The sequence below is a fragment of the Aricia agestis genome, chromosome Z (genome assembly GCF_905147365.1).
Source record: "Aricia agestis chromosome Z, ilAriAges1.1, whole genome shotgun sequence".
Taxonomy (NCBI): domain Eukaryota; kingdom Metazoa; phylum Arthropoda; class Insecta; order Lepidoptera; family Lycaenidae; genus Aricia; species Aricia agestis.
Genome location: NC_056428.1, coordinates 18,112,054 through 18,125,119, shown reverse-complemented (window position 1 = coordinate 18,125,119; position 13,066 = coordinate 18,112,054). Strand labels below are relative to the sequence as shown.

The window sequence follows — 13,066 nt, the reverse complement described above, 5'->3', positions numbered from 1 at the left end:
TGACGTGGCGTGAAGCGTCCATCTTATTTTTATGTTTTGTGTTAATTTAACACCTCCATCGTGGGTATCGCAGACACAATAGATTTTCAATTGTTATGCGGCAGCCGGCTGCCGCTTGGGGATTGATGGGTTAAATGACGTTTTTGATGTTACTGGCGCCCACTTTAGGTATAACGTATTGTTGGAATCGAGGACTAGGGGTGCAGCAGGAACTTATCGGGAGCAAACCGAATAAATAATAGTCCTGCCTAGTCTGGCCATTCTTGCACCCCCCAGAATTTACCCCCCTTTTTATGGCACTGATTGTAACAGTATTCAATATGGTCCAGCTCGCCGCTAGTTTTAGTTAATCTGGACGGTGTAAACTTTTGCGAAGGCCTTGTAGAGGACACATTATTGTAGAGTCGGAAGCTGGCTTAGGGACATAATATTAAGATGCTACTGTGACTTTTGAGGTACTTTTTGGGGGTTCTATCTCAGCATCATCTTTAATCTGGTGTGACACTGACATGTTTCTCTGGTGTATTCATAATTCATTTCTTAGGCTACCGATGACGTTATAGATCTACAGCTACATCCCATAGTTAAGAGATCTAGCTTCAATTAGCTCAATCAGCTAAGCGCATACCATTGTGATGGTCGTATGCATGATCTCCTACCGATGTCACCGCAGCAGTCGGGTATAATCGCCGGACACCGCTACGTGCTCGGTCTCGGCGCTCAGCTCGCGGCAGCGGCGATGCGGGCTCCGGGCTCGGCGCGGGCCGGCGCAATCAATCCGCGGGGCGCGGGCTCGCGGCGGCGGCGGGCGGGGGGAGCGTGGGGCGGCGAGCGGGGGACGCGTGCGCGGCGCGGCGCCGCCGGCCTGCCGCGCCCGCTCCGCGCCGCAGTGTGTCGCGGCGTTACGTCACGCGTGCACCGCTCCCAGAGTCAGCCCGGCCCGGCCAGCGAGCGAGTCGAGAGCGCGATGCCCCCGCGGGCCCGCCGATCGTGACGGCGGAGTGCGGCGCGGTCGGCAGCATGGCACTGCGGCTAGTGCTGCTGGGCGCGCTGGTGGCGTGGGGCGCGCGCAGCGCTGCCGGCGGCTGCGGCGTGGCGGAGTTCGCGTGCCGGAGCGGAGCGTGCGTGCGGCTGGACGCGTACTGCGACGGCGAGGCCCAGTGCGCGGATGGCAGCGACGAGCCGGCGGGCTGCTCGGTGTGCAACCGCACATACTACGGGCGCGTCGGCGTGGCGTACGGCGTGGAGTTGCGCGGGGCGCCGCGGGCGCCGTTCCTGTGCCACCTGACGTTCACGGCGGGCGGAGGCGCGCACGGCGACCTGGTGCAGCTGCAGCTGGACGAGTTCCGCGTGGGGCGGTACGAGGCGGGCGCGCTGGACGGATGCCCGGACGGCTACATGCAGCTGTCGGAGCTGGGCCGGCCCTTCACGGGCGGCTCGTGGTGCGGCTCGGCGGACGGCGCGGCGCTCTACTACAGCGAGACTGCCACCGTCACCGTGTCCGTCAAACTGTTCCGCGCCCGCCTTGGGGAGCCCTTCGGCTTCCGGCTGCAGTACAAGTTCCTGGCCCAGCGCGACGCCATCGTCAGGTCAGTCTCGCCTCCCGCCACCTCCGACCCGGTATTATCTTCCTCCTCCCGGGACTTTCTAAGCCAGAGGTTCCCAAACTTATTTTGTCCATCCAGATGAAACAAATCATCCCCCAAGCTCTACACAACGCCCCTATTTTTTTCTGGGTCCCACACCGCCCCCCTCAAGACCTTCAGCGCCCACAAGGGGGCGCTATCGCCCACTTTAGGAAATGCTGTTCTAAGCTGTCACTGATTTCCTTCAAAAGTCACCGAGAAACAAACTCGTAACTTTTCAGATTTTTGAACGGTCACTTAAATAATAATTATTGTAACCTGTTTCATATTAATCAAAAGTCGACGAAAAGAATTAACACGTTTAGGTAAATTAAACGAGTCGTGGTAATAAAATCGTTCGCACCTCAACAATCTGTCTACTCTGGTATAAGTAACCTAATCTAGAATTAAAAGTATGTCAAAACTTCAGAGTTTTCAAAACGACAGAGTATGAGTCACTGACATATTGTACGTAATACAGAATACTTAATACCTCAGTGGTATGAGTTCTCCTTAATAACTCTACCCCTAACTCCTAAGTCAAAATTACAAGTAGTTTTGCTCAATTTAATTACGCAGGCATTAAGTAAAATGAGTTCATTTACCGTACATTACTTGAGTACATAATATTATATTCGCTAATATACGTCTTAATATTATGGAAGCAAAAGAGGCCAGGGGCAGAAGCAGGTCATGCAAACTTTGTGTTCCTATAATTGGTAATAATCATTATATTTTAATAAACTCTACTTACAAATTGATGAGATATCAGTAATAGGTCGGTATATTACGATGGAAGATGATAAAATATTTACTTTAGTTAATCTGTCATCATCTATATCTATCATAAAATTAATATATCTAGCGGAATAGAACAACAACCTCGAGCTGTCAAACGAAACCGAAATTGGTTTTCATCTGTGTGTAAAAATATGTGTACGTATACACTTATACAAGCATGATTGAACATGATTTCTATGAGATTAAATTGTTAACGTATGGCACGTGCCGACTGGACGTCAAAAAAAGGGTGCTGCTGTCATGTATCACACGTCTCTTTTTAACACACAATGTTACTGATAGTGACATCTCTCTTGCTCAGGCCTTTGTTTCTCTATTCCACTAGGTATATTAACTTTATGATCTCTATTATTATTATAAAACAAAGTCACTTTTTTCCCTCATGACCCTTCGTTCCCTTTAATCTTTAAAACTACGCAACGGATTTTGATGATTCTTTCTAAGGCTAATAGAAGCGCAGAAATAGAGGAAAATGTGGGAAATTAGGCTAACTTGAACGCGCTAATCTCAGGAACTACTGGTCCGATTTGAAAAATTATTTCAGTGTTAGATAGCCCATTTATTGAGGAAGGCTATATGCTATTATATTTTATCACGCTGAGACTAATAGTAAAATGTGAAAAAAAACGGGAGAAATTATTTGAAAGGGCTTATCTCTGGAACTACTGGAGCAATTTTTATGTTATTTGGCACAGATAAGAAGTAGATCACTATCGATTTTAATCATTTTTCAGTGGCTATATATTTTATACCCGTGCGACGCCGGGGCGGGTCGCTACTCATATTATAAACTGAAAATTTTTACGCTGCAGTTGCTCTCGAATATTGGTACAAAATATTATGACATCGCTTTTGTTCCCCGTGGTCTACAACCCATAAGATAATATTATAGTAGACGTATGCTAGGCTAGAATCACATGTAGCACTAGTATTAGAAGTCGGAACACCGTTTCGAAATATTCTTTCCTTCGTACTGCTAATTTCGGCGAGAACAATATACAACGGCGAGTATAGTTACTTTAATACCACGCTCGTGGAAAAATCAGACACAATAGCTTATCTATTGTTATCACTTACGCGGCCGCATGTTGCCCGCTTGGGACTTGAAGCATTAAAATCTTAAAATGTTAGTTAATGTTATATTCCAACAAACAGCAAGCTATAGCATAATATAAGTATAAGTATTAAGTAGTATAAGTTTACAGGCTGCCTACACTATAGGTCTACTTCTTTTTCTTCTTCTTCTTCTTCGAATAATCTAGACTGCCCCAACCCATTATCTAAGTTGTCTTTTAAAATTCCTACTAAGTCCTACCGTCGCGTCGCACAGTGGTCCGAAATCGCTAAATAGTGGACATTCGCAAAAAAGATCGATTTTGATGTGGAAAAAAATACCATCTGATAGATTTTAAGAGGAGTAACAATAAATCCTTTTTAAGTTTTTTATAAAAATGTAATTTTAAGGTGAAAAAAAAATAATTACGAAAATGTTGTATGGGAAAGAATCTATAAATAGATTTTTTGCAAAAACTACTAAGTCATTCTGGTTCAATTTTGCAACAAGTAAAGTTCTAGTGGTATATAAGGTTTGGAAAAAAAATTACGAAAATTTACATGCAGCCTTTTGCAGTAGAGGGGTTCAAAATTTTGAAATAATTTTACTAACTTTTTAGGTGTGGAAAAAATACTATTCGAAAGATTTCTTAAAGAGTAACAATAAATCCTTATTAAGTTTTTTATAAAAATGTATTTTTTAAGGTGAAAAAAAATAATTACTAAAATGTTGTATGGGACGGAATCTATAAATAGATTTTTTGCAAAAACTACTAGGTCATTCTGGTTCATTTTTGAAACAAGTAAAGTTCTAATGGTATGTAAGGTTTAGAAAAAAAATACGAAAATTTACGTGCAGCCTTTTGCAGTAGAGGGGTTCAAAATTTTAAAATAATTTTACTAACTTTTTAGGTGTGAAAAAAAATACTATTCGATAGATTTCCTAAAGAGTAACAATGAAACCTTTATAAGTTTTGTACAAAAATGATGTTTTAATGCGAAAAAAATAATTACGAAAATTGTATGGGTATAATATATATAAAACGAGTCCTTAAAAAGTAACAATACTTATTTGTATTTACAGACATGGATAGCAAAAACAAAATTAAACTAAAATTAACTACTGACTAAACTATTGTAATTATAATAAAATAAAAATTGTTACACTAATAACTCAAGCAATTTCAAATGAAACTTATAAATAAACAATAATAGATAATAATCAATTAAACCAACGCGCTTTACAAACATAGTGGATCTCCAATACTATCATCGCCTTGTAATGACACAACTTCACTTTCTTCGTAATCTTCTGATAAAAGAGGTCTTTCAAGCAACAGGTCGACTGTGTCTAGATGAAATTCTTAGTGTTTATTTTTAGACAATTTTGGACGAATGTGAGACAAATATGGATCAGAGGTTATTAAAAAGTTGTGCAACAAATTACATAGCATTGGAGATCCACTATGTTTGTAAAGCGCGTTGGTTTAATTGATTATTATTTATTATTGTTTATTTATAAGGATTTATTGTTACTCCTCTTAAAATCTATCGGATGGTATTTTTTTCCACACCAAAATCGAACTTTTTTGCGAATGTCCACTATTTAGCGATTTCGTACCACTGTGCGTCGCATCGTCATGTCCCTATCTTCTTACCCACTACCCACACAGACAGAACTCCTTCATGTATCGTGCAAGCAAGCAATAGAACTCAGTTTGTTCTAATATGGATTTAGATATTTTTAATTGAAATGTTTTAGCACTAAAGAGAATAGAGATCATTATGCAAGCATTTTGTCGATCTAAATTAATTAATTAGTTGATGTTTAGCTCTTCTGTACGAAATGTTAGAAATAAAAAAAACACTTCCAAAAAAAAACTGTCGTTCTTGTTTAAAATGTTTAAAATTTTGTTGCAGTAGTACTAGTAGGTACTTATTATTATTCATAACATATTTAAGTCAATATTTTGTAAACTATTACTGGAAACTTCTAATTCGCTCCTTATTATATGTATTCCGTTTTATAATTTCATTGTAACTATAACTGTAAGTTTTCCATGTATCTTAAAATAAAATAAAATATACCGCTACTTGATTTATTGATTGCTACTTGAGGATCAAATGACCCGGGTGTGCAAGCACGCGCGATCGCCTTGACTGTTGCATGCGAACTGATTTTAATAAAATAACGCAACGCTTACTTCTGCATGTACGATATGCGAAAATACTTTTTCCCCAACTTGTTAATTAAACTGCAGAAAAGTTATAACTGATAAATATACAAAGCTGGCTCGAGCACGTAATTTCCCAGGTTATTGTGGTATCAAATAGCTCGACGTCGCACGTCGTTCAGACGTGCGCGTGTTCTGCACGTGTTCTTCTATAGCGTATGGGAAAACACGCGCGCAGCCTGCGCGCAGGTTCTGCGCGGGTAAAGCGCGTGCCGCGCGCGTGTTTTCCCATACGCTATAGTAGAACTCGCGCAGAACACGGCAAGGTCGTTCGTCCGCGCAGGTTCGGCGCGGCGGAGGCGCCGCTGGAGCGCGGCGCGGTGTCGCCGGGCACGTATTGCACGCGCACCTATGAGGAGTGCCACCGCAAGCCGTGCCGCCTGCAGAGCCCCAACTACCCCGGCATGTACCCGCGCAACGTCACCTGCTACTGGTCGCTGCGCCAGAAGGACATCCCCACGTGCAAGCACGCCATGATCTCGGTGCGGCAGGAGTTCTCGCACAAGATGCAGATCAAGCGGTCGATCAGCATGGCCAGCCTGAACAAGACGGGGCGGGCGGTGCGCGCGTGGCGCGAGTGCACGGGCGAGCGCGACCGCCTCATCGTGTACGACGGCGCCAGCACCGACGACCCCGTGCTGGTGGAGTACTGCGGCGGCGACTGGCTGCCCCGCGTCACGGCGCGCGGGCCCGAGATGCTCGTGGCCTTCCACTCGTCGCCGTTCAGCGCCCCGCCACGAGCCGCGCCCGCGCTCGCCCCGCTGCGGGGCTTCGAGCTCGACGTCGACGTCATCTTCGCCAACTCCGACTCGCTCGACTACGCCAGGTACGCCGAGACCACCTCCCGATACCGCTTTTATATTTTATAACTTTCTGATGTCTTATATGTTTTTTTTTTATTTAAAAGGAAAACTTCCTTCGTTTACAAGAGTTACTAGTGAATGTTGATTGAGTGAAATTTTATAAGAAACATATATTTTTTATTTATTTTTGTTTTTATTTTATTTTATGATATAATATTATGTATTTTTTAATAAATTGTTGCCGATTTTGTTTTTCTTTTGAAGATAGCCTCCAATAAAATTGATTTTCCCGTGATTTTAGAAAAACTTAATTTAAATGTACCCTCTAGAATGTTAAGATTTAACTCCGTGTGAATTCATTTATCTTGCGCGCAGGTAATAACTTTAATAATATTTCTAAATCTTTAGACCTGTTCTCAACTAGCATTGTAAAAGCCAAGCGACTGCTATATGAATACTTGCTCCAGTAATGTTTGTTCTGTCACTTATATTTAAGGCTTTATCCGGTGTTTGTTACTTGCGACAGAATATGTTTACGTATAGCCTTAAATTTTAGTATTTGTGACTCTTTAGTGACAAGGACGTCGCCAGCCGATGGCGCAAGGGGGGGGGGGGGCAAGTTGACTTTACCTACTACAATTCATACTTTTCTCATTCTCTACGAATGAGAAAAGTAGGTATGAATTGTAGGTAAAGTCGACAGCACATGAAGGTTTTCACTTGTGCTACGAGCCTTACATCTACAGCGATTGTAAAAACAGTATCTTAGTACTATATAAATATAATATATTCTGTGACAGTACCACAGTATAGCAATATGACATATCCCTACAGTAGTGAAACGAATGTACTTGCGCAGAGCAACGGAGGGGTACCCGCGGGGAAGCGGGCGGCGCGGCGCGGGCCCGCGTATACAAACTCGCGGAGTTTGTATACCTGCGCGCACAGGGGTGACGTTTACGCGTTGTCTACGAATTTTGTGTTGTAAAACGATAACTTATCTTATAAACAATGGGATATTATAATAAATGTTCAGTGTACGGATGTAAATCTGACTCAAAAAACAAAAAGGATTTAAAGTTGAAGTAAGTTATGTTCCTAATTATACTTATTGTGCTATTAGCGGTAAGTTGTAATTAAATTTGTGTTGTAATGTTTAAGTTCCTATAAATATCTTCTGTATTGGGTTATCCTATAATAGTAGATAAGTTTGTATAATAAATAAATAAATAAATTTTCATAAATATCGGCTCACAGTTTACACTAATATTGTGTTGGCCTTGGTGGCATTTATTTGCATCTCTGTTTTATTGTTTACGTTGTAAGAAGTTTAATAAAGAGAGAAACAATATAGAATAAATTAAAAATCTGTCAAATACCTTGTTACGTACAAATTAGTACCTACCCAGCTAGGTACACACACCAAGTGTAACATTATTTTGTCCTTTGGACCGCCCTTACCGCGCACGTAATAAAAGTTTTGAAGTGCTTCTGTTACACCTGACGTGTGATTAATTATTGGATATTTTATATATTCGAAATTTCAAATGCGTCTTCATTATTTTAATTCTTAGATCGTGATTCGTGGATCCTTGGAAATCTATTGTTATTCTATTGTGTCTCGCTCACCTATGGGGCTTGATGGGTTAATTAAATTTTTAAATAGAGAACTAAAATCATCTAAAAATAAAGTTCCACGTAAATATCTGGCAGTACGACATAATAAGTAAATATAACACGCTGATTAAGCCCGGCCGCACATTGTCCGAATTCTGATCAGAAACAGTTGAATTTCGCCGGACCGCCACCCCGCACACTATCCGAAATATCCTTCCGGCGAGTTCGAGCTCGCTCAGCTCAGTACAAAATGTAAGAGACAGCGCGGACGTTCAACTGTTTCTGATCGGAAATTTCGGACAATGTGCGGCCGGGCTATATGATAACATTTGCATTACAAGCACAATATTTTATTTTTATTTTATTTCTCGTTCCGTGGCAACCCTGGCATATCTGCTCGGTACCTATATCGATGGCGGTATCGTGCGACATCAAAGGCGTTTCGTTACTGTAGGGACTAATATTGCTATACTGTGACAGTACAGAGTCCAATGTGTAAAGCTACGAGCACGAGCTCTTGACTATGCAATAAAAAACTTGTAAATAAGTTATATTTTATTATAATAACATTGTATTTTTTTTAATTATCAGGTTTTAATTTATAGTGGTCGTTGTTTGCATTATGTTTGGCAACTTTTTTAGAATCTCTAGGGGAGGGGGGGGGGGGGGCAGCTGCCCCTCTTTACCCCCCCTTGGCGACGCCCTCGTTTAGTGTCACTTTACACATTGTAATTTACTTAGTAGTATGTGGCGACTGCTATGTTTGAATTGAACTTATTACTCATCCTGTATATCTATTTGTGAGGACCTGTAATTGGCTTCTTATTTTCTAGTATAAGTTAATTACTGTTATTATTGATATCTGTTGGTGTCCCTAACAAAAAAAAAATAAAAAAAAAGAGTGCTTAGAAAACACCGTGAAAGTGTAAAACACAAAACATGTAATTGTCCATTCCCAAAGGGAGGCCCGCCGCTGCGAGTTCCACGTAAAGGCCTCCTCGTCGGAGGAGGAGCTGAACGCGACGGCAAGCGCGGCGCGAGGGCGGCGCGGGCGGTTGCGGGCGCCGGCGCACACCTTGCCGCCCCACACCACCTGCACCTGGACCTTCCACGGCCGCCCAGGTACGTCCCGTCCCCCCCCATGCCCCCGCCTCGCCCCCCGACCGACAACCTGCGCTAACGTCACCCGCCCGGTCCCACAGGTGACCTCGTGTGGATATACTTCTCGAGCTTCACGCACTATTCGCTCGTGGAGCCGCGTAGAGTGGAGAGCGGCGAGCGGGACGAGGAGGCGGGAGGCCCCGCCTCCCCGCGCCCCGCCGCCGACCCTCGCGCCGGGGTCAGCGGCGCCTGCGCCGTCGAGCTGCGCATCTGGGACGGAGGAGGGGGCAGCGACGCGGGCGCCTCGCTCGGCCGCTATTGCGACGTCACGCCGGCGCTGTGCGCGCGCGCCGCGCTCGCCAACGCCACGCGGTCGCCTCGGCCCTGCGCGCCGCCGGACGGCTACGTGTCGGCGGCGCCGCTGCTATCGATGGCGGCGACCACGCGGCCCGGCACCGCGACGCACCCGCTCGCCTTCGCACTGCACTACGAGTTCGTGGACGCCCGGCTCGAGGGCGAGCCGCTGCCGATCTCAGAGACGCGCGTGCGCGCGGAGCCGGCGGAGTGTGCGCGCCGCCTCACCGAGCCGGGCGCGTTCACGTCGCCGCGCAACGCGCTGTGGTTCGGGCGCGGCGGTGGGCGGCGGCTGCGCTGCGTGTATCGGCTGCAGGCGGCGGGCGGGCGCGTGGAGCTGCGCCTGCTGGCGGCGACGTTCGGGCGCGAGGGCCGCTGCGTGACGCGCGTGGACCCGGTGACGGGGCGGCCGACGTGTGCGCCGGAGGAGGGCGGGGAGGCGCGGCCGAGCGAGCCGCCCCCGGAGCTGGACGACACGGGAGAGCCGCCGCTGCGGGTGCCGCACCTGCGTATATACGAGTCGCCATGGCCCGGGTACCGCGTGCCGCTGGGCTGCATCTGCGACAACGTGAGCGCGCCGCTGACGCTGGTGTCGGGCGGACCGGCGCTGGAGCTGGAGCTGGCGGCGTCGGCGCTGGCACCGGGGGAGGACCACCGCCACCTGCACTTCCGCGCGGACTGGCAGCGCCGCCCCGCGCCGCCACACTGCCCCGCCGCGCGCCGCTTGCCGCCGCCCGGACACAGGGTGCACCTCGTCTATCCCTACAGGTATACTTTTATCGTTACCTGGGCTGAAGTAGAATCTCTTATTTATTTATTTTAAAAGGTTTTTATAATAATTGCTTAAACTTAACAGACTTTATATTATTAATTTAATTTAGTGTTACAAGTTACAACTATTAATTACTGGCAAACACTACGTGCACTAATAAAAAATAACAACAGTAATTTAATTATGTAGTAAAGTAGTAACACGTTACACGACAGGGACAGGACACGACACCCGGGGTGTAAGCGGAACAAAAAATATTAGATTTTTCTGATCATTATTTACCGACCGATTATTTTGTATGTAACTATTTAAAATTTGTGTATTTTAAACAAAGCCATCTCACTACGACACTTTATTATAAGAGGTGGTAACACGAAAATACGTGTGTCGCGCAGCGGCAACAAGATATCGTCGTGCGGCGAGACGCCGTTCCTGCTGACGGCGCGCGGCAATCGCAGCGTGTTCCTGCGCGTGTGGGGCGAGGAGCTGCCGACGGGGACGGGTGCAGGGGGCGGGGAGGTACCGCCCTGCGCCACCGCGAACCGCGTGCTCGTGTACGACGCGCACTCCACCCGCTTGCTGCGCGCCGTGTGCCCGGGCGCCGACGACGCGCGCGCTGTGCAGCTGTTCAGCGTCGAGTGGTGGGCCGGCGCCGCCGCACGCGCGCCCGCGCTTCTCGTCGTATGGGCTGCGCGTGAGGAGGGCGCCGCGCGCTTCGCCTGGATGGAGGTGTGGCGCGGCGCGGCGGGCCCGGGCGGTGCGCCGGCCAACGCCTCGTGCGCGCACTGGTGCGCCGCGCTGGGCGCCTGCATGCCCGCTGCGTTGTGGTGCGACGGCGGCGTGGACTGCCCGGGCGGCGCGGACGAGGCGGGCGCGTGCGGCGCAGGCGCGCGGCTTCTGGCGGCGCTGCGCGCAGGCGGCGGTGCGGGAGCGGGCGCGGCGGCGGCGCTGCTCGTACTGCTGCTGCTGCTAGCGGCGGCGCTGTGCCGGCGCCGCGCGCACAAGCGGCCGGCGGGCGGCGCGCCGCGGCGGTTAACGGAGGAGCTGCTGTACGACGCGTCGCGTGCGTCGTCGGCGGCGTCCTGACGGCACGAGCGCTCCGTCGAGTACATCCACGTGGACCGCGAGACCACGGTGTGACGGAGCGCCGCGCCCGCCCGGGCCTCGGCCGGGTTTCGTTAGTCGAATTCAGTAGGACCGCTAGTCGTGAATCGCCGGGGAGCCCTACACGCGAGTGGCACGTGCGCTGCGGGGCGCTGTCGCACGTCGTGGCGCGTCGTAGCGCGTAGCTGCGCGGGGGGCGGCGAGTGTACATATTATTGTGTATAGAGCGGTGATCGGGGCCGCCGCGGGTTATGTTCGGTCGTTATGTTTTGTACTTATGAATACTATGTATGTATATTCTATTAATTATATTTCCGATAAACTATCCCGTCCCTCGTTTTCACTAAGAATGTGGATCGCTAAAATAAATACATAGTTTAAACTGAGTGCTCGTGTTTTAATTTTCTCTATTTTCCCAGTTAAGAAAGAGTTAAGAAGGTCGAAGTGAAATGATAAAGTGGAAGTGATGCTAAAATCTAAACCTACGACTGGCTAAATATTTTACGAAACATCAAAACCAAAACCAATATTTATGAAAAGGATATTATTTTTTTTAATACTTGCCTTTTTTATGGTTGTCTATCTTTTGTGTCCAAAATATTATGTACTCCAAGATCCAAGTACGTAATATTTTGGACACCAAACTGTGACTTACATTAATTTACATTAAAAAAATGTGTATTTTTTTTTGTCTTGTCGGACGTTGTTCGAAGAGTCACATCTTGAGGGAGTTAGGGCAAAAAAAAGCGCGTCGATGTTTTCAATTTGCATGGTGGTGAGAGGCTTTGCCTGAATTTGTTAACATTATATTGCTTGTATGGTGGTGGCGTTTACACGTTCTTGCAAGCGAGTGCAGTGTACGCATAGGCGTGTTAACGTGTTGGATATGAGGGAGGTGCTGTAACGCATGCCTGTGCGTACACTCACTCATACACCATTACAGATATATTGCTAAGAAATTAATAATAAAACACTAAATTTTAAGCTATGGTTTTCCGCAAAGTAAAGCCTGATTCTATTGACTATTTAATCTACATTTACCTATAACATTAATTGGGATTAAGACATCGTAAATGTAACAGAGTTTTGAGCACGATATTTACCCTCCTCGACCAGTAGTCTAGTTAATTCTTAACTATGCATACGTATTAAGAGCCAATGACAATGCGATAATTTGTTAAAATAAAAAATAAAAAAAATATATATAAAAGCGTGTTTTTTAGTTTTTTTTTAACTTTTATTATTTATTTACTAACTAACAATAATTGACATGCGAAAGTAGTGATTTTGACTTCTGTAATTTGGTCGTTATATTATGTCTGTATTACCACAATAGGTACTACTACCATAGACATAATATGTCTGACCTATGTAATTTGGTCGTTATAATATTATGTCAAACTCAGCCGACACTCGACCGATCATGAACAGTATTTCAGCTTATAAAATTGTGGTAATATGAGCGTCACGTCACGTAGTGTTCGGCCGCTGCGCCGACTTGATGTATTCAAATTTGGTGTTTTAAATATTGAATAATGTATGAATATTGGAGATCCGAAGACGACGAGCGGCGTGACCTCCCGGGGACTTCTACACACTACT

At 46.3% G+C, this 13,066-nt stretch overlaps 1 protein-coding gene across 1 annotated transcript; it reads left to right on the top strand.

The window, feature by feature from the left end:
* Window positions 1-914: 914 nt before the first annotated feature.
* LOC121739170 lies at window positions 915-11,850 on the top strand. The gene is made up of 5 exons (XM_042131518.1): window positions 915-1,589; window positions 5,997-6,539; window positions 9,095-9,255; window positions 9,336-10,356; window positions 10,756-11,850. Exons 1-5 carry the CDS (start codon window positions 1,021-1,023, stop codon window positions 11,444-11,446), a joined length of 2,985 nt encoding a protein of 994 aa, XP_041987452.1. The 5' UTR covers window positions 915-1,020; the 3' UTR covers window positions 11,447-11,850.
* Window positions 11,851-13,066: the final 1,216 nt, after the last annotated feature.